The sequence below is a fragment of the Bison bison genome, unplaced genomic scaffold (genome assembly GCF_000754665.1).
Source record: "Bison bison bison isolate TAMUID 2011002044 unplaced genomic scaffold, Bison_UMD1.0 scf7180017864213, whole genome shotgun sequence".
NCBI classification, from domain to species: domain Eukaryota; kingdom Metazoa; phylum Chordata; class Mammalia; order Artiodactyla; family Bovidae; genus Bison; species Bison bison.
In genome coordinates this window covers 5,556,694-5,582,458 of record NW_011494785.1, presented here as the reverse complement: position 1 = coordinate 5,582,458, position 25,765 = coordinate 5,556,694, and the positions used below count along the sequence as shown (strand labels likewise).

At 53.7% G+C, this 25,765-nt stretch overlaps 2 protein-coding genes and 1 long non-coding RNA gene across 8 annotated transcripts in view; 2 read left to right on the top strand and 1 right to left on the bottom strand.

Annotated features, from left to right (window-relative positions):
* The window catches only part of CECR1 (cat eye syndrome chromosome region, candidate 1), a 23,864-nt gene extending 12,679 nt beyond the window's left edge, over positions 1-11,185 (top strand). For all 4 annotated transcript variants that reach the window (XM_010845056.1, XM_010845053.1, XM_010845054.1 and 1 more), the window contains 6 exons: positions 4,434-4,561; positions 5,840-5,930; positions 6,645-6,753; positions 9,460-9,617; positions 10,061-10,263; positions 10,466-11,185. In XM_010845056.1, the coding sequence (XP_010843358.1) occupies positions 4,434-4,561; positions 5,840-5,930; positions 6,645-6,753; positions 9,460-9,617; positions 10,061-10,263; positions 10,466-10,565 (789 nt within the window). In that variant the 3' untranslated portion in view covers positions 10,566-11,185. The remainder of the gene's footprint in view (positions 1-4,433; positions 4,562-5,839; positions 5,931-6,644; positions 6,754-9,459; positions 9,618-10,060; positions 10,264-10,465) is intronic.
* Positions 9,634-10,974, bottom strand: LOC104992252. Its single transcript, XR_825682.1, has 4 exons — positions 10,891-10,974; positions 10,442-10,510; positions 10,226-10,310; positions 9,634-10,081 (listed from the first exon to the last, which is right to left on the bottom strand). It is a non-coding gene; the product is annotated as an uncharacterized LOC104992252 (long non-coding RNA).
* Positions 11,186-16,944: 5,759 nt separating the features above from the next.
* CECR5 (cat eye syndrome chromosome region, candidate 5) overlaps positions 16,945-25,765 on the top strand; it is a 10,401-nt gene continuing 1,580 nt past the window's right edge. Inside the window, exons 1-6 of one of the 3 annotated variants that reach the window (XM_010845050.1) lie at positions 16,945-17,070; positions 20,593-20,796; positions 21,639-21,751; positions 22,579-22,672; positions 23,659-23,692; positions 25,303-25,477. In XM_010845050.1, the coding sequence (XP_010843352.1) occupies positions 16,960-17,070; positions 20,593-20,796; positions 21,639-21,751; positions 22,579-22,672; positions 23,659-23,692; positions 25,303-25,477 (731 nt within the window). In that variant the 5' untranslated portion in view covers positions 16,945-16,959. Of the gene's footprint in view, positions 17,071-17,257; positions 17,528-20,443; positions 20,797-21,638; positions 21,752-22,578; positions 22,673-23,658; positions 23,693-25,302; positions 25,478-25,765 lie in introns of those variants that run through there. The other 2 variants (XM_010845052.1, XM_010845051.1) reach the window with 2 other exon arrangements.

The following is a 25,765-nucleotide window of genomic DNA, read 5'->3' as shown; positions in this document are numbered from 1 at the left end:
GCATCCTGGACTGGCCCCCTTTCCCTTGAATATGTTCATCCTCCTCCAGGCCATCCCAGGTGAGGGTGGGCATCTCTACCAGAATCTGGTGTTTGTTCGATGGTTTAATGCTGAGTAGACTTTTGTTCCTATTTCTGATTCTTGGGAAGTGGGAGTGGGACTGACCTTGCCCCCAGGAGAACCTTTGCTAGCCTTGTGAGCAGTCAATAAGTACAAATGCTCCTTTCAACAGAAAAGAGAGGGTCCAGTCCACCTTCCACTAGTAGAATTTTGGAAAGAGGTGAGCTGGCCTGTGCAGGGCGGAGGACAGGGCAGCTGCCAGAGCCATCATGCCCAGTGTGCCCTGAAACCCCATCTCTTCCCCTAGCCCCAGCTCCCCACCTCCAGCCCACCTCCTCCCGAGTCTGGCTTAAGCCCCGCCTCCCCCCCCTCTTCCTGGAACTGGCTTCCTCCCAGCTCTGGATCCCCAGTTAGACTATGAGTCACTCCAGACCACCTCCCCCACCCAGGTCCTCCAGAAGCCCCAGGAGTGGTCATCACACTCAGGAGTGGTGGGTGTACATGGGACTAATCTGGAGGTGCTCTTTGGTCCCTGACCTCCCAGGCTCCCAAATCTGAGGTCTTGAGTGGGGCCAGGAAGCAGCCCATTTAACTAGCCAGCCACCCCAGCCCCCACCCTGAGGTTCTGATTCAAGCTCTCCGACCCAGACCACACTTTGAGACCTTTTCCGAGCGCTTCATCTGCACTGTCTTATCTGAGCCCTTACTGCCGTGGGAATGAGGTGGGGAAGGGTCGAGGGGCCTGGCCCAGGCCAAACGGGCAGTGAGCAGGGACTAGGCTTTGAGACTTGGGGGTCCACAAGGCATCTCAAGAGGCGCTCCCTGAGGGGGTCCGGCCTGGGGGTCGCTTCCTGTGGTCACATCCTGCCGGCTTTCTCAGAGTAGGGACTGGGAGGGAGGCCTCCACACAGGGAGGGGCCTTGGGCCCCGGGGGAGGGGAAGAGGGGAGAGACGGCGGGGAGAGAGGGTCTGAGCCTGTGGAGGGCATCAGGGGAAGTTGCTGAGGAATTGCATGGAGGGTCGGCTTCCTCACCCCCTCCCCCTCTTGCCACGCCCCCTGGGGACAACTGGCTCCAGGGTATCCCCTGACGAGCCGCCCAGCTCCCCTCTCTCCCAGCCCCCTCCAGACCCAGCCAGGATTCCTAGAAGGTGGAGGCCCAGGGGCGTGGGATCTACTCAAGGTTCTGGCCTGACCCCGGAACAAAGGCCCCTTGCTGTGGAGACTCTCGGGCTGACGCCCCCATTCCCCAGAGTAGGGGAGCCATCAGCACATTGCCACCCCAGACGTCTGCCCTGGAATTCTCTGCTGAGCCCCGGCCTCCCCTCCCTGCTCGTCGGGCTAACTCAGGGCCTGGGACGAGGTTTGACGGACCAGGCTGCCGGCCCAGCCTCCTATTGTGTCACTAATGCTCCATCACAAAGGCCACTCGTCCTTAGCAACAGTTGCTAGGCGGGTCTGATCTCCCTGGGCCCCATCCCCGCCCCCATGGCCGGAATTGGAGGCTCCGACTGGATCGGGCCAGCCTTCTGAGCCGAGCTCCCAGGGGTTTATCCTCGGCCCTGACCTGTGGGCGGTCTTGCGGTTGAGGGGACAGGCCTGGGAGCCCAGGATGGTCATTCCCAGATGGCTTGGATGCTGTCAGCAGTGTGACCAGCGGTCCTAGCGCTCCCCCTATCCACCCCCTGGGTTTTGTCCTGGATTCTCAGCAGACTCCTTCCCTAGGAACTCCACCTGGCTTTTGCTGTAGTGACGGTATTTCATGTCACTGCTGCTGCTCTGGGGAATCCTGAGGGCAGCACCTTCTATGATGTTATTCTGTGACTGTGCTCCTCACAAGACTGTGAAACCTAGAGGCCCATGATACAGGAGAATCACCTGGACAAGGTTTTAAAAAACCAGCTTCTACCCCCAGGGAATCTGATTTAATTAACCTAGGGTAGGACTCAGGCATTTTCTTCTCCCTGGGTGGCTGGAGACTTTGAGACCACCCCCCACCATGCCTCCAAGTAAACTCTGCCACCCCAACCCCCTACTCCAGCCTGGGAGCAGGTGCGAGTTTCTTATCCTTTCTAAACCTCAAAATCCTCATCTCTAAAACGTTTACTAGGGGAGTGTGTGTACTAAGTCTCTGCAGTCGTGTCCAACTCTTTGCAACTCCATGGACTGTAGCCAGCTAGGCCCCTCTGTCCATGGGATTCTCCGGCAAGAATACTGGAGTGTGTTGTCATTTCCTCCTCCAGAAGATCTTCCGGACCCTAGGGATTCAAATTTTCGATCCCTTCTGATCCCTAGAGCCTGTGCTCTGCAACAAGAGAAGCCACCACCATGAGAAGCCCATGCACCGCAACTGGAGAGTAACTCCCACTCTCAGCAACTAGAGAAATGCCCGCGCAGCAACAAAGACCCAGCACCGCCAGAAATAAATAAATAAATACCATTTCTTGTAGTGACCATGTTTTATGCCATTGCTGAATTCTAGGGATTGAATTTGGATCTCCTGCATTGCAGGCAGATTCTTTACCGCCTGAGCCAGCAGGGTTCTTGGTCTCTAGAATGAGACCCAGCTGACAGTGACAGGCAAAAGTCCATCGGTGCTTGTATAGAGAGTCAGGCTCTCCAGGTGAAAGTTGCCTGTGTCTCTAGTCAGAACCTCTGGGCCCCAGTTTCTGGTTTGACACAAATGGACTGTGTGACCTTGAGCAACTCTGACCCCAAATGTCCCTTTGTTCCTTCAGCTTCATATTCTCTAATTCCATGATCTCATAGATGATAGAAATTCGTAATCTTACACTGGTTTATGAAAGTTGTATGTAGTTTGAATAACTTCTCCATAAATTTACAGTTCCTCAATTAAACTATAGTTAAGGCTTGAGATAATCTGAATTGAATCCAATGTGTGTGGTTTTTTTTTTTTGATGTAGACCATTTTTTAAAGTTTTAATTGAATTTGTTTCAACATTGCTTTTGTTTTATGTTTTGGTTTGGTTTTGGGGCCACAAGGCACATGCGATCTTAGTTCCCTGACCAGGGATCCGTCATCCCTTCACACTCTGCATTGGAAGACGAAGTCTTAACCACTAGACTGCCAGGAAAGTCCCAGAGGCCAATATTTTTCTTTTTTTAACCCTTTTACTAAATCACTTCAAGAAATTGTATTTATTTATTTAGTTTTGGCGATGCTGGGTCTTTGTTGCAGGGCCTTTCTCTAGTTGCTGAGAGTGGGAGTTACTCTCTAGTTGCGGTACGTGGGCTTCTCATTGCGGTGGCTGCTCTTGTTGCAGAGCACAGGCTCTAGGCATTCGGGCTTCAGGAGTCGTGGCACACGGGCTTAGTCACTCCACAGTGTTCTGTTCTTGGGGACTGCAAATTCAACTTGCAAAAGGATAGGCATAGCAATTTTATTGGATGTTAATGTTTTAACTGTGTGCATGGACACCTTCATGGAAAAGAAGTGAAGACCCAAAGAAGTGGGTAGACCAGGTTCTCATATACTATTTTAACAAACGGTGATAAATTGTGGAGAAGCAGTAAGACGAAGGAAAGGGGGTTTGGCTTCTAGGAGTAGGAACTTGTGGGATGGTCAGTGTATGGGGGAATTGATAGAAGATAGGGGCTATTTAGTCAGGTTTGTTTGTTCAGACCCAGCTTGGTGCCTAGTTTCTGTCTCTGCTGGTAAGGGTGGGTGTCTCTCCTCCTGGAATAGGAGCTGGAAAGCGGTGCCTTCTGGACAGAAACATACGTCTTGCTCTGTGGCAGATGGGCGGGCACAGAGATCTGTTTGCCTTTGTGCTTCTTGTTTGCCTTTAGCTCAAAATAGTCCTGCAAAAAGTGACAGGTTTGGTGGTGGCACATTCTGATACCCTTCAGGACCCCCAGAGATGGAGAAGCAAAAAGCCTGCTCTTCTCCACTGTGTTTTTTTTTACTCTGTCAAACCTACTGTGCATCCCTGGATCTTCCCACTCTGCCTCTGGCCATGTCACCTTGGTGTCCCTAAGTGGCTTGGCTACTTCAGGATCCCCCGCCTGGGGGTGGGAGAGTGGGGAGATGAAGAGGGTCCTCGGATCACTCTTTCTGGCTGGCATCCTGTCCTCAGCTGGTCTGCTGCTCATTTGCTACACAAATACTTCCTGAGTACTGACTGCTTGCCAGACACTGTTCTAGGTGGAAGGACCCAGGCCTGAATGAGAAACAGACATCCCAGCCTCACAGCACCAAGAGCATTATCCCATTCAGGGCTGGGACTTCTGGTCAACCTCAGAGGCTGTCAACCTCAGAGGCCGTCAACCAGGCTTTGGAGATTGTTGGCAGTTGGGAATGGAGTTCTGCCTTACTCACCTCTGACATCTGGCTGGGACCCTGCTTCCCTCACAGGTGTATGAACTGGATGGGACGATCTACAGTCAAGAGTGGTTGGTGAGGACTTACGAAGAAGTGGCTCATAATTTTGCAAAAACGCATCCTGGGTTTATAGGAATCAAACTCATTTTTTCGGATCACAGGTAAGAGTGAGTGAAGCTGAGCCTGAAGGAACTGGGAAGACAGGCTGTGGGCAGAGCCATGGAGATGGGAGGGGATGGGACAGGAGAAGAAAGGGGTGAGGCGGGGCAGGGAGGCTGTGGCCAGGGGCAGAGACCCCCCCCAGCTCAGGATCCAAGCACCATGGGCTCCATGTGCCATGGAATTCCAGGATGTGACCCACCCTGGCCTGGGTGGTTAGTTATGGGGTTAGTGTTTTTCCCTGCATGTTCTGATGGTTTTGTTTCAATCTGTGGCCGGGTCCTGCCTCACAGCAGCCCCATCTGTATGGAATACTCACTGCGAAGACAGACCCACCCTTGCTCCAAGCAAATGCAGAAAGCCTATAGGAATTCACCTGACTTTACCAAGGAACGGTCTCCCTCTTGCTGAGGGGCAGTCAGTCTGGATAGACTGTGCCATGTCCAGCTAGAGGGCTGGGGAGGGGCAGCCGCCCCACCTGCTAAGCCATGGAAGGTGGGAGGGCAATCAGACCTCCCTGGAGCCCCTCCCCTCCCGCTGAGACCTGGGGCCGCTGGAGCTGGTGGGCCAGGGTGGATTGGCAGTAGTGGACGTGAAGGCTCCTTGGGGGCTGGTGGCAGGAGCTCCAGGGCAGGGCTACAGTGCCAGCTGCTGCGGGTGCAGGGAGGGACGGCCAGGTGTGGGGGTGCAGAGCTAGGGATCAGAGTGGGTGGGCCAACACCTTCCCCCATCATGGCCTGTACCTTTTCTCTTGGTGCTCCTATGGCGATGCTCTTGCCTGGTCCGTGCCCTGGGCTGGTAAGGAGAGAGCTTTGGGGGAGAGGAGGCGGCCTGGTCATCTGGTTTCCAGAGCACTCTGGCCTTTTTGACTGAATCAGGGGCCAGGCCCATGTGCCCCACAGGGACTGGGTGTCCGTGGCATTTTACAGGTGCCCAGAGAGCAGAGAGCTGGATGCTTCCAGGACCATCTCTCAGGGACACAGGGCAGGTTTCGATCATGGCCACTTTTCTTCATCCAAATGCAGACAAGTAAAACTTGTCCTGTGGGCCCCTATCCCACTGGCTTTCCAGAGACTTAGGTCCCTCTGGAGCAGCCAGACTCCTCGACAGGAATGGATTTGGGCAAAATTTCTGTGTTTAAGAAGGACTCAGCAGCCTGGATGGAGTAGGGTTATGTGCAGTTGTGCCGAGGGTTTGAGACGTGGCAGCTGGGAGCCCTGGATGTGGTTGACCATCCACGTGGGAGCTGATGCCCGTGCTTCTCTCTGTCTCTCCCGCAGAACCAAAAACGAGTCCCTCATCAAGAAATCCATCCAGACAGCCATGGATCTTCGAGTCAAGTTCCCTGGGATAGTGGCGGGGTTTGACCTGGTAATGGGCACAGCATGAAGCCCCCAGGGAAGGGCTGGGAGGCACCATTGAGACCCTCCCTTGGGGTCTTGGGTGGTGAAGGGAGAGCAGAAGAGGTCAGAAGAAGGCTGGAAAGGGTAGTTCCCGAACAGGAAGGGCCACGAGGAAGGGCTGTCCCCACTCCCTGATCTCCACACTGGGCATGACACCTGGATCTTCAACCCGCAGCCCAGTGCGGGTGTCTGGAAGCTGAGGTGTGGCTGGGTGATTCCAGCACATCCTTGGGTGGTGTTGCTCTCCTCCCACTCCCCCCTCCCCTAAATAACAGCCGGGCCATACTTCCAGGTCACAATTTCTTAAATCTCATGAAGAAGCTAAGTTAGTATAACCAGCTGGATACACCTGACCCCCCTTCCGGAATCTGCACATCTTACCCAAGAGAACTCACACTCTTGCTCTCAGACCCACTGGGGCCCCGGAGTGGATCTCAAGGGCTTATTTTTTCTGGACCAGGGTGTCCTCCTGGGGTCCTTGGGGGCTGCTCACAGGATCTAGCCTCCCCCAAATAAGGCAGGTGGTTATATCAGGGCCACACAGCTCTCTTTTCTTCCCCAGTCCTGCTACTGGTCTCTACAGCTGTGACAGAGGCCTTGGCAGTGGTGGCAGGTCCCGGGCACTCCAGCAAGGTGAGGCAGGGGGCCGGCAGGCACCCCACGTGCCTGCTCTGTCCTGCAGGTGGGGCGCGAGGACACGGGCTACACCCTGTATGACTACAGGGAGGCTTTGATGATTCCAGCCTCGCGGGGTGTTCACCTGCCTTACTTCTTCCACGCAGGAGAGACTGGTGAGCTTGCGACACCGTTGGGCACAGGGCTGATGGGCAGGGCCCCCTCAACATCTCTGGGGCCGCAGATAGGACCCCAGCCGGTAGAGTGACAGCCCCACGGTGGCTCACGGCACGTGTCCGCTTCACGCACATTGTTGAGTCTATGCTGATAGCAGCGCCCAGAGAAGGGGGCATGGTGGTGCTGGGGCAGCTGTGCTTCACACACCTTACCTGTGGCTCTCACCTGGTCCTGCCAGGAGGGCACCCCACCCCAATCTCCAGGCAAGGAACCTGAGGCTCCAGCCAAACAGGGTGACTGGTCAACCAGAAGGAGCTGGGAACCCTTTCTGATGATGTCAATTTCATAACGAGCAAACCTTGCTTTCCAGGTGGACTCATGTGTAAAGTCACACCCTGGGAGGTTGGGGGAGAGGGACCAGCAGGCCAGTTCTGTGACTGGGAGGCACTGTACCCCCCCACCAGGCTGGGTGGGGGGTGCTGTCGACTCCCACCAGGCTGAGGGGAGGCTGCCTGTCCACGTCCATCAGGGTGAGGTGGGGGACCTTAGTCTGCACCCACCAGGATGAGGGGGCCCAGCTCTGCTCAAGCAGCACGGCTAGGTCTCTGCCCCTCAAAGCTCTGTCCGTGGGCTCACTGGTCATTGCTCAGCCTCCAGATGCTCCTCAAAACATGTAAACCCTCAGCAGAAGCAGCAGGTCACAGCTGCAATGTCACATCTCGGGGAGGATTTGCGGGGCTTAGACCTGCTGCACCCCACCCCTCAGAGCATCCGCGGCTCCGGCCACCTGAGAGGACCAAGGAGCCAAGGGCAGAGTCAGGATTTCACAACCAGGCTGAAACCTGGCATCTCACACGGGCTCCAAAGCAAGGGTTCCCGCGCATTTATCACTTTTTTCTGGACATTTTAAGTCCATTTGGAGCCAATTTAGATCAAAGCTATTCTAGGAGATGTAAAGAAGGGTTTGTGGGGGATGGGAAGCTGGGATGGGTCAGGGCAGGGCAGGGGACGTGGCAGTTATTAGCCTTGAAGGCCCTGAGGTTTGGTTGGGAAACCATAGTCATCTCTGAAACAAACTCAATGCCATGACATGGTCCTAGGAGAAGATTTTGCCAGGACTTGAATATTTAATGGGCTTCCCAGGAGGCTCCAATACTTTGGCTGTCTGATGTGAAGAGTGGACTCATTGGAAAAGACCCTGATGCTGGGAAAGATTGAGGGTAGGAAGAGAAGGGGATGACAGAGGATGAGATCGTTGGATGGCATCACTGACTCAATGGACATGAGTTTGAGCAAAGTCCAGGAGATAGTGAAGGACAGGGAAGCCTGGCATGCTGCAGTCCATGGAGGTTGCAAAGAGTCGGACACAACTGAGCAACTGAACAAAATCCAGGTGGCTTAGTAGGTAAAAAATCCACCTGCAATGCAGGAGAACTAGTGTTCGATTCCTGGGTAGGGAAGATCCCCTAGAGGAAGGCATGGCAGCCCACTCCAGTATTCTTGCCTGGAGAATCCCACGGACAGAGGAGCCTGGTAGGCTACAGTCCATGAGGTTGCAAAGAGTCAGACATGACTGAAGTGACCTAGCGTGCACCTTAAAAAAAAAAAAAAGGAAAACGTCTTTGAAAAGAAACTGCTAGGAAACCAGTGAAAATTCTTCTAAAGCACATGCTCTTACCAGCATTGGGAATTCTTGGGCTTCGTTCCCAAGAGAAACATGGAATTTTCACATTTCACATGTGGGGCAGTTAGGATGCTTTCGGCGCCCACACACCCTGTAGGCCCTGCTTTCAGGTCTGCTGTGATCGTTCACCGTAATCAACCTTGCCGTCCTCCTGGGCCTGGGATCTCTCCCCATTCAGTCACAGATAGTGAAGTCACATCCGGGTGTGACCACATCCAGTGAAGCCAAAAAACAGCTGTTTCCTCCAGGGCAACTCCCTGAATGAGGGGGCGGGAGCTGCAGGGGCCCTCCACCCCACCCCAGGCTGCTGGGAAGGCTGGCGGAGTCAGAACGGTCTTCTTACCTCTAACCAGGAGGCCCTGCCAGCGGGAAGGTCCCGTGGGGTGGCTGGTTCCTGCTGGCCGTGGCTACCTTGCCCTGGGTTGTCCCAGGAGTTTTGTTAAAGATGAAAATTAAAGTAAGTGCAGATAAGGCAAATCGTTACAATGACAGAGTCTGCAGCACACTGTAAAGATCTTACACATAAAATTCCAAGAAAACCCTTTCTAGAAACAAACATAAGATGGAAAGAAAGAATCTGGGGAAAACAGGGGCAGGGAATTCCCGGGTGGTCCAGTGGTTGGGGGGTATGTGCTTCCACTGCAGGTTTGATCCTTGATCAGGGAACGGAGATCCCACGTGCCACCTGGTTCGGCTGAAAAAAAAAAAAAGAATACAGACTATGGGTTGAGCAGACCAAGACTTGAAACCCACTTTTTCTGCTCTGTACGTGAGGACCTTCCCTTAGCCTATAAAGCCTGTGTGGGTTTCTGCTTCCTCACCCGTCACACACATACACACACACATAGGTACACACAGGTGGGCCGTACGCCCTCCTGCAGTGTTGTCAAAAGGAAAAGTGTGTGCACGTTTGTGTTAATGTTCATTTCTCTTCCTTTTCCTGCCTGGGAACTCTGGAGCCTTCACCTGCCAAAGGTCTGGGGTCCTATCCATCCTACTGAAGACCCCTCTCTATTCCCAGATTGGGAGGGAACTTCCGTAGACAGAAATCTTCTGGATGCTGTGATACTGAACTCGACCCGGATCGGCCATGGGTTTGCTTTGAGCAAGCACCCGGCGGTCTTGGCTGAAGCCTGGAAGAAGGACATCCCCATCGAAGTCTGTCCCATCTCTAACCAGGTACCGGCCTCCCCAGCCTCCCTCCCTGTGGTTGCTCCATGACTCAGTGTCCTTCCGCTCTCTCTCTCTCACTAGCATTCATGAAGTTATTTAGGAATGGCCTTTGCCTAAACTGTTCCCAGTAACGAGGGTCCCCAGTGGGACAGGACCGTGGGTGAAGCTGTAGACAGAGCTAACGGGGCCCTGGGGGGCACGCAGCAGGGAATGTGGGATCCCCCACTGCCACATGGCTCCTCAGGGCTCTGTGCTTGGGACAGAGGCTCAAGCTGGCCCAGGGAAGACCAGATGTTTGAATAGGACTGGCTCTTCCTGCATCAGGACTTTGCCCAGAGCTGTCCTGATGGTTGGAACAGCCACAGGGAGAGAAGGGCCTGATCCTGCTCACGGTCTCACCTCCCTCATGACGATTCCTCAAGGATCCAGGCTTGTCTCCGCCCGAGCAGGTCCTGAAGCTGGTGTCCGACCTGAGAAACCACCCCGCCGCTGTCATGATGGCCACCGGGTACCCCATGGTGATCAGCTCAGACGACCCTGCGGCCTTTGGGGCCAGAGGCCTGTCCTACGATTTCTACGAGGCCTTCATGGGCATCGGCGGGATGTCGGCTGACCTGAGGACGCTCAAACAGCTGGCCATCAACTCCATCAGGTGAGTCTGCTGTGTGGTCCACTCCACCGCCGCCTGAGTCCGCCGCTCTGAGGTGTGGGCAGAGGTCCAGAAGGTTCCTGTGAGCTTCTCTGCCTCTTATGGTGTTACTGCTCTTGGACTGGGGACATGGAGCCCTGCTAACACCCTAGGTCCCCTCCCGCCCCCTCCCCAGGCTGACCTGGGCATCCTGCCCCCGTCACAGGTACAGCACCCTGTCGGAGACCAAGAAGAAGTCTGCCATGGAGACCTGGGAGGAGAGGTGGCAGAAGTTTGTAGCTGGGCTGGCCAGGGGCCCCAGGTGAGGGGACGGCTGTCTGTCACCCTCCACCTCTGCTTCCCTCCTCCCAATGGTCCAGAATCCAGGGAAGTCACCTCTGTTTGTCCATCAGGCCGCTGTGATTCTGGCCTGACTCACATGAGCCCCTAACTTATCTCCGTCTTCTCTTTGCCCTCTCCAGTTCATTTTCCCCAGAGCAGTGACTGTTTTAAGTTAAATTAAACCAGGGTACTCCACTGTGACAATTCAGAGCACTTAGAACTCGCCCCCCCCCAAGCCCCCACCAGGCTCCCAGCATGAACAGGGGTCCCTCCCATGTCATCCCATCCCAGGCGCCCAAGCACACTGGCCTCTGGCCTTGGGCCCCTCCTGGCTCTCTCTGCTGGGAATGCTGTTTCTCCCCACTTCCGTCTGCTGCCTCCTGTCACCCTCAGGCTAGTCTCAGAAAGACTTGTCCCTTGGGGCACCTTGCTCGCTCCCTCCTGACTTCACCCGATGTGTCATTATGGATTTATTTCTGTGCGGCCTCCCTCCCCCAGACCTTCAGCTGCACAGGCATTCACGGCCAGTTCACGTCCACTGCAAGCCAGGAACCTAGATTGCCCCTTGCCCGGTCGGCCCTCAATAAACATTGTTTTGCAAGAATGCCTGTGCCCTGTCGTGCTGAGCTGGGTCAGTTCCGTCTCCCAGCCCGGCCCTTGGGAGAAAGAGGGCAAGGAGCCAGACTGGCTTTGCTGGGCCCTGGGTATGAAGGAGAACCAATGGGCCCAGCGATGTGAGTCTTCTTCTTATCCCCCGTCCCCTGCATGGAGCCTGCAGGACCTCCCCCTGGGCTCGGGCTCCTGATGCTGGACAGCCTGTGGACTGGGGTCCTCAGCCACAGGCTGGTTCCCAGAGGGAGTCAGATATTCTCGAAAACCTTTTGATTCACAGCCTTCACCAGTCCCACGGTGGGGCATACAGGTCCCAGTTCAGCTGACTTTGGTTCAGTGAATGGTGACAACAGAACACAGCAGAATGGGCTTCGGTAGCACGTTGCCATGGTCACGGGGGTCTCCTAGGAGTGTAGGGTCTCTGATTTGGGAAAACAAACCAGCTGTGGTGCCTTCATTCCTGTTAAACAGGCAGAGTCCAAGCAGAGAACCAGAAACACCAGTAGGGCCAGACCTGAACTCACCAGGTTGCTGCTGGCAGAGAAGGGAAAGCTGGTTTCACACACACCTCCTGGCACTTCCTGAGGGGCCCTGACATGCTGATCTTCTAATATGTGTTAATTGAATTCTTATAAACAAAATCAAGGTGCACAGTGGGAGGGGGGCTTGCTGTTTCAGGAAATCTGTAGCAGAAGCTCCTGTTTACAAAACACCTTTTTCTGATTTGAACTCCAGGAGTCTATATTTCTTAGACTGAGGTCAAATTCCTTTTTTAAACTCTTTTATTATCATTTTGGCTACCCTGGGTCAAATCTCTCTAGGCTGAACACTCTCAGTTTCCAGAGGACAGGGTAGGGACCCTGCCTTCTGATGGAAGACGGTCCAGGTCACGTTAGTGAAGGACACGAAAGGTGACATAGAAAATGTCTGAAGATAAAAACATCACATAGTGATTTTTCTGGTTCTATCATTTCTTCTATATTTATTAGCTGCCATTCTTCTGTAAGAAGAACTTTTTCTCATTGATCGATTGATTACCAGTATGGCTCATGGATTCTGGCTATCAGTGGATTATAATCTATGACTATTGTTATTTATTTTGATGCCCAACTTTTGTAGACGTGGCCATGGGAACTCTGTTAAGCTGGCTCCTGAGACTCTTGGATAAATTCCTATTATTCTTTGAGCACTTATTTGCTTTCTGACACAACAAAATGTTTAGGTTCATTTTACACTTTCCATGTCTGTGGCTGAAGATCAACCATTTCTCCAAAGAGCTCTGGTTCTTTTTCATAGAGAATAATATTTAGAAGCCTTGATCTGGGCATTAGATGTTCCTGTTGCTAGTGATGTGTGTAAAAATAATCAGAAATATATAAATACAATTTATATATGTATGTGTGTATTTAGTCACTTAGTCGTGTCCAACTCTTTGGGACCCCATGGACTGTAGCCCACTAGGTTCTTCCGTCCACAGGATTTCCCAGGCAAGAATACCGGAGTGGATTGCCAATTGCTTCTTCAGGGGATCTTCCTGACCCAGGGATCAAACTCGTGTCTCCTGTGTCAAGATTGCAGGCAGATTCTTTACTCACTGAGCCGTTGAAGAAGCCCAATTTATATATGTTAGAATGCAATATATATTTAGACACATACATTTTATGTTTCCAAATTTATCTGAGTTTAAAAAAAAACCATGGGTCTATATCCACATCTCCAATTCTATTGAAGACCATAGGGTTGATTCCAGCCTCAGCCCTCCCATATGCCTGTTTCCCACCAGTGAGAACCTGGCACCCACGACCTCCAAGGCATCTGCAAGGCATCTTGATACTTGCTGATGCCCTTGTTTGTGGTCCATCTTGGACCTCCACTGCAGCCTTTTCCACTGGCCCTTCCCACTGGTCCCAAATGCCTCCAGGGAAGGGAGAGGACAAGGGAAATGTTTGGAAGAAGAGAAATCCATAGGCTTTCAGTGTTCAGGAGTGACTTAACATGGGAACAGATTTACTGGTGTTACTGAAGCTCTGTCTCAGGGGCATTGACCCCCTTGTAAGAGAAACTGTGTATTAGTGATTTTAAATCTTCTCTAAGAGGGACCTTCAAACTCGTCGTGAAGCCTCAGGGGCCCCAGTCCAGGTGGGCTTTCATCCCGGACGAGGCAGATGCAGAGCTGAGATAAGTTACAGTGAGGTCAGCCCTCCAGCCTGGAAGGGAGCCTGAGGCTCTCAAACGACCCTCTACGGTCGGGAGGCACTGCCAGGAACTTCCTCAGGAAGACCTGCCTGTTGAGTTTTTACAGCTCACTGTAAAATAGGTGGCTCACCCACCTGGAACAGATCCCCAAATGTCCCCTTCCCCAGATGAGGTGCTTGAATGACTGATATGAGCCATGCCCCTTGCAAGGCTGGACCCCTTGAGGTCTGGCTATGTGTAGATGCATCTGTTGGTGGAATTAAATCAGACTGCTGGATTAGAAATGTTATTTTCACATATATATTACTTTACATATATGTTTCACATATATGTTACTTTAAATAGCAGTCATCCTGCTGCTGCTACTGCTAAGTCGCTTCAGTTGTGTACGACTCTGTGTGACCCCATAGACGGCAGCCAACCAGGCTCCCCCGTCCCTGGGATTCTCCAGGCAAGAACACTGGGGTGGGTTGCCATTTCCTTCTCCAATGCATGAAAGTGAAAAGTGAAAGTGAAGTCATTCAGTCGTGCCCAACTCTTAGCAACCCCATGGACTGCAGCCCATCAGGCTCCTCCGTCCATGGGATTTTCCAGGCAAGAGTACTGGAGTGGGGTGCCATTGCCTTCTCCAGCAGTCATCCTAAAGTCAGTGTAACTTTCTTTGTCCTTTCTTCTGTGTCTGGAAGCATGTTCCTCCATGGTGTGGGGTCTGGCAGCATGGTGGGGGTGGCGAGCACTTTCAGATGAGAAATAACTATAGCTCCCAGTTCTCACCCGGATGGTGTGGCCCAGGCAGAGATGCTGGGTTCCACTGGGTCCAGGCGTTTCAGCCAATAGCCAGGATCCGACCTTCCAAAGGGCCTTTTCCTGGGGACTGTCTGGAGACCATGTTAGGGGGATAGGTCTGCTTGGTCCAGCCAGACCTCCCTGGGGCTAAGCCCCCTCTTGAGGGTAAGTGTCAGGGGACTGGAAGTTTTAGATTCACAGAATGAGAGTTGGGAGCGGTCCGAAGATCATTTTATCTAACCTGAGTGACAGGGACTCAACTGGGGCCCAGAGAGGGCCAGTAACTCCCAGATCACACAGCGGGTGACAGCTGCTTCCCTGGCTCAGTGATCACTTTCCAACACGCAGCTATTTTCTCTCCTGTCAGGGGTTCTTTTATCGAGGGTGGAGTTCACGCTAATCAGCTCCTAACCCACCCACAGTCGCTCCATTCCTGTCTTAGTTCACTGAGGCCAGGACGCGTCAGGCTTCAGGCGGCAGTCTGACCCTTCCCCTGACCCACTCTTGATATAGCCCCTGATTAGCCTTCGGCGGTGTCCCAGCCCCGGAAACTGTCTTCGCTTCCTGTGGCCCGGGAGAAACGGATTCTTGCCCGGAGCCTGTGTCCAGGGTCCTCCGCTCCCCCGCCCCCAGGGACTGTCGTTTGGTGGGAAGTGGCCCGAGGAAGCAGCAGGCGCTGTGCGCGGCGCGCACCTGTTGGACCTGCGTTGGCAGCACCCGCGGCGGGCGGCGCGCGGCGCGCGGCTGACCCCTCGTGGCCGCCGTAGGTAGCACAGGCGCCGCCGCTCGCTCCCAGCGCCCTCCCGGGTTCAGACCCGCCGGCTGCCGCGCGCTTCCTTCTTCCAGGTGAGCAGGTGAGCGAGCACACATGGGGTCCGTGCCACCGGCTTCGGCCTTCTCGCTTGCACTGCCCGCCTCCCTTGCTTTGTTCCCGCGTCCCATCCACTCCGGGAAGAAAGGCTGGCTCCTGCCGTGGACGTCTTGCGCTTTGAACCGGCTTAGAGCTCATAGTGGGAGGAGAGGGTAGGGCCATCGCAGTGTTAAATTTTGTTACATTAAAAATTTTTTTTTTTAAATTTTGTTACATTTAAAATGAAAAGTTCGAATACACATGGAATCACATTTCAAAAAACACGAAAAGGGATACTTTGAAAGGTTTCGACCCGCCTCTACTCCACCCCCCCCCCCCCCCCTCCCACTCCATCTATTTCTCCCACCACGTTTATTAGGTTTTTTGTGCTTCTTTGCGTAATAAACAAATGCACATGTAAACTCTGTTTCCTTTTCTGTGATGAAACGCGCACGTTGCCCACCTGTCCGGAGCTTTGCTTTGCTTTTAGTTGAGGGTCTTCCTCCCACCTCTCCCCTCCTGCCTCTGTCTCAATCTGGGTTTGGGGTTGGAGTGGGAAGACACACCAGAGCTTAATAAACAAGGTCCTCTAGCTGACACCTGGGTTCTTTTCTTTCAAGTGTGTGTGTGTGTGTGTGATAGTTGCTCAGTCGTGTCCGACTCTTCGATTCCATGGACTGTAGCCTGCCAGGCTCCTTTGTCCATGGGATTCTCCAGGCAAGAATACTGGAGTGGGTTGCCATGCCCTTTTCTCTTTTCAAATACATGTTAGGCTAAACTCTTGGAACTTCCCCGCCCGTCCAGTGGTCAGGACTCCATGCTTTCACTGCTGTGGGTGCAGGTTCAATCCCTGGTAGCGGAGGAGCTAAGATCCTTCAAGCTGCAAGGTCTGGCCAGGCCAAAAAAATAAGACAAAAAAACTCAAAATGCCAAAACTCTTGTGATATAATAAGTAGCTAATTTATGCAATGAATGAATAAAGAGCCAGGTGACAGAAGCCCTGAGGGCAAGTTCCTGGGCTTATAGACAGCACCTCCACCGCCTCCGCAGGTCAGAGGACGTGCACAGTCACCTGTGCTTCGTGGGAAGCAGCGTCTTCCTTAACATGTCAAAGCTAGAGGGTCCATGCAGGTTAGAAGTAGAAATGGAAAAAAGAAAGTATATGGACAACATTTTGAAGGGAAAATTAAGAAACCAGACATAATTTTCTGTAGACTCTGCAACACTGCTCAGAGGGGAGTTGGAGGCCGAGGGGATCAGCACCTTGTTCAGTCTGGGTCTAAGAGCTCCTGGAATGGCCTCTTCCGACCCCCTCGCCCGAACCATCCTGTGATGTTGGGAGCTGTATCTGGGGTCCCAGAGCTCTTCCAGAAAAACCCACCCTTCTTTACCCCAATAACTTACACAAGGCCAAATAGAACAAAGCTGCCTAGAGTAGAGGGTTAAGGGGGCCGGAACCCCGGGGGAGAGTGGCAGGGTTGTGAGCTCCTGTTCCAAATGGGCTACAGCCCTGCAGAGTGGGAGACCCACGAGGTAAGGGCTTCCAACGTTGATGGACCCTGAGGGTAAAATAAATCAGCTCGGTGATGTAAATCAGCGAAAACCAAACGCTGTGTGAGCTCACTTACATGTGAAATCTAAGAAACAGAATAACCAAGCTCACAGATCCAGAGAACCAGAGAGAGACTGGTGATTGCCCGAGGCGGGGTGGGGTTGCGAAATGGGAGAGGCGGTCAAGAGGTATAAACTTCCCATTATCTGATGAATAAGTCCGAGCTCAGACGCGGTCCCCAGAGACCCAGGCAGAACTACAGCTCCCGAGATGGCCCGCACCAGCTCCACGCCCCCGACACTGAGGCGAGACTACAACTCCCGTGGTGCCTCGGGCGCCGCCGGCCTCTGATTGGCTGCGCGGAGCGCGCAGGCGGCGGCCCATGGCTGCGCTAGGCGAGGCGGCGGCGCGGTGGGCGCCGGGGCTGTGGCGGCGGGCGGTGCGCACGGCCGCGTGGCTTCGGGGCAGGCGTTTCGCGAGCGGCGGAACGCAGGTGAGGGCGGCGGATACGGGGTGGGCTGCGGGAGCCCGAGGGGCTTCCCGTGCCGGACTCGGAGCTGGGTTCCCGACCTCTGAATGTCATTCCCACCTCTCCCGCCTTGGCCGCGAGTGCCGACGTCACGTCCCCTGCGGTCGTGCCAAGCGCACAGCCCCGGGGGCGCCGCGTGACCCCGTCGCTCGCGGGGGCGACCTGGGGGCTGGGGACTCGGGACCCCAGGCAGGACCCCAGCCCCCCGCGTCCTGACTTTCTCCACTTTCCTGGTGGCAAGAGTAGGAGGAGGGGAAGTGATGCCGCTCCTTTCGGGGTCAGCCCTGCCCGGGCCACGCACTCCCCGTGTGACTTACGGCAAGTTACCGCCGCCCCTTGGTGTTCACAGCGGACACCGAAACCCTCGCGTGCTTGAATCCCACAGCTGGACCCCGCATCCGCGGACCCACCAACCCACTTGGTGTGTGAGGTTTGTCATCAGCAGTTGGTTGAATCCAGGGCTTGCCTGGTGGTTCAGTGGTAAAGAATCTGCCTGGAATGCAGGAGACATGGGTTCAATCCCTGAGTCAGGAAGATCCCCTGGAGAAGGAACTGGCCAACCACTCCAGTATTCTTGCCTGGAGAATCCCATGGACAGAGGAGCCTGGCAGGCTATATAGTCGGTCCATGGTTCGCAGAGTCAGCACGTCGGCGTCAGGGCTAGCCCTTAGCATGTATTGGTTTTACAGAGGCTACCAGGGGCACTTTGTGTGATGTAGTACCTGTCACAGGGACTGCAGGGATGCAGCTAGTTGGAGTGGACAGTGTCCCAAATGGTGGTTGTGCTGCTGTTGAAAAACACATCCACCAGTTCCAGATAAGAAGCAGAAACACAAAGGAGCATCTTAGTTGTCCCTTCATTTCAAACTAATCTTAAAATCACACTTTTAAAAATTGAAGTATAGTTGACTTACAGTATTGTGTTAATTTCAGGCATATAGCAAAGTGGTTTAGTTGTGTGTGTGTACTTATACATATATATATGCATATATACACACATATGTATGTTTTTTCAGAGTCTTTCCCATTATAGGTTATGGCAGAACATCAAGTATAGTTCCCTGTGCTATGTATCAGTTCCTTCTTTATTTTAGGTATAGTAGAAATCCACACATTTTAGCACTGCCACAAATATGAACTTTAATTAGAAAATCTAGCCTGATACCCAGGACTAATTTAAAAAAAATGAAGTGATATAGAATAAAAATACAGAAGAGAATGAAAAGAAAAAAGAATGAGAAGAAAAAAAATCTAATCCTGTTGCCTTTGCTCTAGGAAACTTCACTTCAAAAATTAATAGATGTTATTTTTTAGAGCAGTTTTAGGTTTTCAGAGAAGCTGAGCAGTAAGAATAGAGAAGCCCCAGACCCCAATCCTCCCGTCTCCTGCTCTTAATGATGGAGGGGCCTTGACTCAGTCGGTGGCTGGATGCCTGTTTCTGTGACTGCACACACCCGATGGTTGTAGGTAGAGGTTACACACCCACAGGAATAGATGAGGCAGGGTCCGGTCATTGCTAAATTGTCCTGAGACCTTCTTGTTCTCAGTAGTGGGGTCTGTGGATTCTTATGTCTCAGAGAGCAAATGGTATAACTATTTAGAATATGGCCACTAAGAGCAGTGAAACTATGGTCAGCTTTTGCCGTCATCAAACAAGCTGTCTTGTATTTTAACTGTGTATTTAAAAAAGAAATGTAAGAACAGTATTATGAGCTGCATAGGCGCATTTTCCAGAATCAACAGTTACTAACATTTGGCTGTACTTGCTTTGCTTATCTCCCTCCACCCTCTTCTATTTTGTGGCTCTAAGAGTTTGAAATGAATCCCTGATTTCTTGTCATTTCAACCCTAAATTCTTCTCTGTGCACTTCTAAGAAAATAAGGATATTCTGAACATAAGCACAATATGTGTGCGATGAGAGTGGCTTGACTTGGCTGACGCAAATAAAAGGAAAATGGCAAACAGGTTAGGTTGGATTTTTCTGACAATTTAAAAACATCTTGTATGTTAATAGTTCATAAAATAAAAGGTGGGATGAATTTTTAAAAAGAGGATAGTGTTCAACTTTGTAAATCCAAGAAATGCAGATTGAGAGGAGATTTTTTTTTTAGCTTTGAAATTAACAAGACATTTGATTCTTAACAAACTCTTTGATATTGTGAAAACCTCTTTGGCAAGGGCTCCAGGGTCCATGTGAGCTGATACATCTTGTTAGTAGGTGTTCTGTCATTGAAATGTCTGTACCCATTTGGCTTACTACTCTTGCTTGTAAGAATCTAGCTTGAAAAAAAAAAAAAAGAATCTAGCTTGAAATGTCCATAATATGGAAAAATCAGTAAGCATGAGGAGGTTCTTTATAACGTAATTTGTAGCAGCAGAATATGGGAAAACCTAAGTGAGATAAGGGAAACCTATATTAGTGGAATATTCACTCAGAATATTATGTAGCCAGAAACACGGAGGATGTAAGGCTGTATGTACTGATGCCAATAGAAAACCAAGAGAGACCAGTGAAAAGAAGATGGGAAGAAAAGCACAGCATAGTGCCATTTGTGTGTTGGTGAAAAGATGAGAAAGTAGCACCATCCGGGAAGGGTTTCCAGAAAATACCGAGAGGGGTTGGCCCTGGGTGGAAGAGGAAGCAGGAAACAACATTTTTTCTCATATCATCTGTAGCGATTGAGTGTTTTTTAAAAGCTCTATGTGTGTTGTTACGGTAAAACTTAAAAGGTGGTTATGAAGGCTGTTGTAACAGATTAAAATGTTTCATGTCAAGCAAAAGAACAAGACACAAATCACACGTATAAGGTGCAGTCTCAGCCACGTAACACACAGAAGACTAGAAAACGGCGATTAAAACAAATCCTGATCCGTCGTGTTCAAGTCCTGGGCTTATTTCTGAATTTCTCTATTTTCCAATTAAAAAACTTCCTTTAGGGACTTCCCTGCTGGCTCGGTGGTAAAGAATCTGCCTGCCAACGCAGGAGACAGTGATTCGATCCTGCTCGGGGAAGATCCCACAGCCTGTGGAGCATCTACACCCGTGCACCACGACTGCTGAGCTCTGTGCTCTGGAGCCGGGGAGCTGCAGCCACTGAGCCCACCCAGCACATCAACAAGAGAAGCCACTGCAGTGAGAAGCCCACGCACCACAACTAGAGAAACACACAACTAGCTTTCTTGCTGCAACTAGAGAAAGCGCTTGCAGCAACAAAGACCCAGCACAGCCATAAATAAATAAATGAAAGTAATCCTTTATATCAGTTATGCAAAGCTAACTTTAACCAAGTAGTCTGTGCTTAAAAATACCTGAAAAGGCCTAATTCTTTATTGCAGATGGATCTGCCTGGCCAGCAACCCCAAGTTGTCCTCTGGAATCCAAGGCCCGGGCTGGCCCGAGGGTGGGGATGAGGCCTCCCCCCACGCCTCCCCACCCCGCTACCTCTCTGCCTGACTTGGGCCGCTCTCGTCTCCTCTCCGTGCAGAGTCCACCCACTTTTGGGTTGCTGTTGGACATTGATGGGGTACTGGTAAGGGGCCACCAGGTCATCCCCGCCGCGCAGGAGGCCTTCCGCCGGCTGCTGGACCCCCAGGGGCAGCTGCGGGTGCCTGTGGTCTTCGTCACAAATGCTGGGAACATCTCACAGTGCAGTAAAGCTGAGGAGCTGTCGGCCCAGCTCGGCTTCCAGGTGAGGACCTCCCCCCACCACGGAACCCCCTCTCCAACACTGACTGCGCCCTTTCCCCGGGGTGGGGCACTTTGTGGATGAGCCAGGGTAAACCTCCCAGACCTGCTGGAAAAATAACTTGAAGCTCGAGGCCAGACTCAGGGGGAGAGCCCCATTGGCAGAGTCCTCTTTTATGAAAAAGAGCACTGTGGACTTGGCCATTTCCATCTTTCCTCCTGGGCCTCGGGGTCACGTGTTCCTAAGTGTCCATGTGTCAGGGGAACGGTGAGGTGACAGCTCTCTTTTCTCATGAGTAGGATGGCACAGTTGCGTGAGCTCTTGCCTCTCGCCCGCCGGCAGCTCCCACCTCCCTGGCATCCACGTGGCGTGTGTTGGCAGTGGATCTGGGTTTGGAAAGAGCCCTCATGAAACCTAGAGAGTAGAGCCATTGCCGGGTGGCTGGGACACTGCTTGGGGACAAGGCCGGTTCCTCCCCTGGTGTCCAGACAGTGGGGCTTTGAGGTCACCATTAGCACAGATACTGAGAAGCCAGGTTTTATTGAGAATTGAAAACTGTCAGAGGCAAAGGCAGTGACGAAGAACACTGAGCTCGTGCACGAACTCTGTGGTTCTCCAGCAGGGCTGAGAGATCGGGGTGTGGGGAGCGGGGCGGGTGGGGCCTGTGGTGGCCACAGCTCCTGCTAGCTCTGCTGTCCGGGCCCTCACCCATGTTGGGGTAGCTCCGGAAGAGTTGGGCCCCTCTGGGCCAGTGTCTCCTCCCCGTGTCCCCACTGCTCCCGACGCTGTCCTCGCCTGCCCTCACCTGCGTGTCGCCTGCTCTCCCTCTCTCGGCTGCCCTGCAGGTGGAGCCTGACCAGGTGATCCTGTCCCACAGCCCCATGAAGCTCTTCTCGCAGCATCATGACAGGCGGATGCTGGTGTCTGGGCAGGGGCCCCTGGTGGAAAACGCTCGAGCGTATCCTGCTGCTGCTTCCAGCTCTGCTGTCCTCGCCTGGCCGAGGGAACTGGGGCCCGGCTTGCTCGGTGCCCACGGGAGGAGGGAGGGCAGCTCCCAGGTGTCCAGCTCACCGCCTTCAGCCCACTGGGCAGCTCCCTGGAGAGTCTGACTCACTGTAGCCCGAGAGCCCAGGCGGTTCTGTGGTTCAGTTTGGGCCCCACAGCTCCCTGTGCTCGGTGCGCGTCTGCGTGGAGCTCACCCCCAAGTGTGTGCTCACCCCCAGGAGTGTGCTCATAAGGGTCAGTCCCCGCTCTGAAGCAGTCTGTTCACTTGCTGCTCCTGCAAACCTGAGCTGAGCACTGCTGTGGGCAGCCGCGCCCTGGGGGCCAGAGCAGCACACGGCTGCTGCTTCATCAGGGCTCCTGCTGGAGGCAGCGAGAGAGGCCTTAGAACAGGACCACAGCAGAGAGCGCTGGAGGGTGAGGCTGCAGTGTGTCCCCCGGACTGAAGCCGGTCCATCGTCCAGATGTCATCCGGCCTGGCTTCTCCAGGCTCTGGCCAGCCTCCCTGTCACCGAGGAGTCTTCTCTCAGCTGTCCTCAGAGTGCTGGTGCTCCGGGCTCTGGGCCAGTTGGAGCTCGGGGATGGGGCTTCCTGCGTGCCTCTGCTCGGGGATCCATCACCAGTCCCCCTGCCTGCATACAGTGTCTCCTGGCGTGTGCTGGCCTCATGCGCTCTGTCCAGGGTTGAGGCGGGCTTGATCGGGTCAGGGGTGCTTCCTTCACTTTCAAAGGCATCTCCCCCTACACCCTGCCCTGGCCACTTTGCTTCCTGACCTTGCTGTAGACTGGGTTTCAAGCACTTGGTCACAGTGGACGAGCTGCGGGCTGCCTTCCCTGTGCTGGACATGGTGGATCTGCAGCGGCGGCCTAAGACCACGGTAACGGGACACGCTCGGGCCCCCCTCGCTGACCCTGCAGCCCCGCCCCCAGAGAGCAGGTTCCTCGCAGGACACGACTGGCCAAGGACTTAGTCCCTAGATGCTCAGGGTGAGGACTGTTCTCTCTCCTTCCAGAGTCCTCTCGTTCCTTCCAGCTGGCGGCTTTGTGCTTTACCAGCTCTTCCAGAGTCGCCCGGGAGGACCCTGGCCTTTGTAGAGTTGATCGCGTCTCTGCGGTCCTGGAGCCCCTTACAGAGGGCTGTCCTGGTGGGACAGCTTCCTGGGAAAGCAGTTCTGAGCATCTGTGCCCAGCTCCTTTTGGGTTTGGTTCATACTTGAACCTTCTCTCCTGGCCAGTGGTCATGGGGCCTGTCGCTGACCCTCTAGGGTGACTGCTGTCTCCTGCCGGCCCTTCGCCCTCCTTCCCCGTGTGAGCTCTGTATCTCCCACTCTGCAGCGTGATGACACAGTTGTTACAGAGCAGACAGGCCTGCTTTTGTTGGTCTGCATGGCTCCCGTCCTGCCCCGCCTCCGAGCCATGTGCAGTGTGTCCTCAGCCAGGCATCGCCCCAGCTCTCAGGACAGCGCAGTGACAGCCCCCAGGGACGTGCTCGGCCCAGGTCTCAGCTGGTCGTTAGCAGAGCCGAGACCTGGGCAGCTGTTCCTGGAAGAAATGGGCCCCAAGATTGCAGTCAGTGGGGCCCCGCCCCCGGAGTGACGCCAGGCTCCTGTCCCTCCTGGGCTCATCTCGTTCTCGGCCGCCTGATTCCAGACTCTCACCTCCCATCCTTGCTGCAAGAAGACAGTGGAGCAGCCGACCCCTGGCTGACCTTCACACGTGGCGCCCCCGCTGGGTGCTGTCACCCTCTCCCTGAGGACCTTCTCCTCGGCCTCAGCCACACCGAGGGTCCCTCTGTCATCACGCGTCCCACCCCCTGGAAACCAGGTGACCATGGCATTGACGGCTTCTTCTTGGTCTCTTGCAGCCGCTTCCAAGGAGTGACTTCCCTGCGATTGAAGGTAATGAGGTCCCTGCGTGATGCGGGCAGTGTGGGCGGGGTGCTGGACGCTGGGCTCTGGTCTCCATCTGCCATTCACCACCTCTGAGACATTAGCTGCTGCTCATCTTTCCTTCCCCATGCCACCTGCCTCGTTACTCCAGAAAAACCGTAAAGGTAGAAAATCTAACTGGAAAAGTGCCTAAGGTAACCTGGCCCAGTGTTTCTCAGCCCTGTTAAACCCAGTTTTGCCTGGGCAACAGAAATATTGTATGGTCCCACTTACTATCCCAAGTGATCTCATAGATAATACAACTTTCCTGTACACAAACGTTATGGAGAAGGAAATGGCAACCCACTTCAGTATTCTTGCCTGGAGAATCCCATGGACAGAGGAGCCTGGCAGGGCTACAGTCCATGGGATCACAAGAGTCCGACACGACTTAGTGACTAAACCACCACCACCACTGTACACAAAGGTCAGTTCACTCTAAAGCCGGAATTGTATGAAGAAATAAACAGTTTTTAGTAAGGTAATCTGCATTTCAGTATGTGATAATTAGCCAAGAGAACATAGTTAAGTAGCAAAATGATCGTAGCAAAATGATGATAGCAAAACGATCATAGCAAAAGTAGAATCCCCGGGAGTGTCACAGCTATAAACGCAGTGTGTTCATAGGTAACGTAGGTGTGCTTCGGTGTGACAAACGCAGTGTGTTCACAGGTGTGTAAGTGTGCTTCAGCGTGCCAAACGCAGCGTGTTCACAGGTGTGTAGGTGTGCCTCAGTGTGACTCAGAGTCAGGGGCAGTGTCATCACTGGTGATGTGCTGTTCCCAGTTGGGGAATAAGTCTTGGTAAAGTTTTGAAGAAATGAAGTACAGTCTTCCCATGACTAACATGATAGTTGCATTTTTGGAAAAAATCATGTTTATGAAAACCCTACTACCAAAAAGTATGTTGTGGGGAATGGAATTAAGATTTAGGCACAGCTCACGATAAGCAGGTTGTTCTCCTGTGTGGCAGCTGTCAGTAGACCTGGGGGGCTGTCCTGCGCCCCTCTCGTCCTGGCCCCTCCCTCAGCCCTCACTGCGAGTGTCAGTCCTGTGACAGTGAAGACAGCTCCCCGGGGCGTGCTGCCCAGCGGGCTGCGGACTGGCCAGTGCCTGGTCTTGAAGCTGGTGCTGGCAGCCTGTGGGCAGCTCAGCCTGTGTGCTCTGCCGGGTCTCAGTTTGATCCTCCGCACAGCAGTGAGTGTCGTCCTTATGTAGTTGAGGAAGCTGAGGCTGAGACATGCTGAGAACTAGCCTACAGTCTCAGAGGGATGTGGGCAGCGTCAGCCCTGTGACCCTGTCTCTCCACCGTGTTGCCAACTGGCCCTGGGGCTCGGGGGACATGACCGGGTGGCTGAGGTGCTGGGCAAGGGTCGGTCAGCAGGGGCTGTTGCTCCTCTGCTTTTAACCCTCGGGATGGCCCGGTGGACACACAAAGGAGCCCTCAGGAGCTCCTCCTGGCTCAGCTTTGTCCACCTCCTGGGACCCGTGCCCTCTCCAGGGCCGTGCACCCCGGGGAATGGCTGGGGCCAGGCACGGTGGGACTCCCTGAGCCCTGGCTCACAACTCCGTGCTCTGCAGGGGTGCTCCTCCTGGGGGAGCCTGTGCGCTGGGAGACGAGCCTGCAGCTGATCACGGACGTCCTTCTCAGTGACGGGAACCCTGGCACGGGTCTGGCAACGGCCCCCTACCCCCACCTCCCTGTCCTGGCCAGCAACACGGACCTCCTCTGGATGGCCGAAGCCAAGATGCCCAGGTGAGGACACTGGGTCGCCGCCTCAGCCCTGGGTCCCCGCCTCCAGCTGCTGGTGGCTCCTCAGCCATCCAAGTGCTCTGAGCTCAGACCCCTTCGTCTAGGCCCTGGGGTTGCCATGGTAACCTGGCCTCTGGGAGAGGTCTCCAAGGTCACTTCACATACTGAGTAGTAAGGGAACACTGCCGCTTACTGAGCACGGAAGGTGGATCCAGGTGGGGGTTACCCCCGCTTGCCCGCCAGAGTCCAGCAGGACGACTCCTTTCGGCGCGCGAGCGGTGCTCAGGCCCT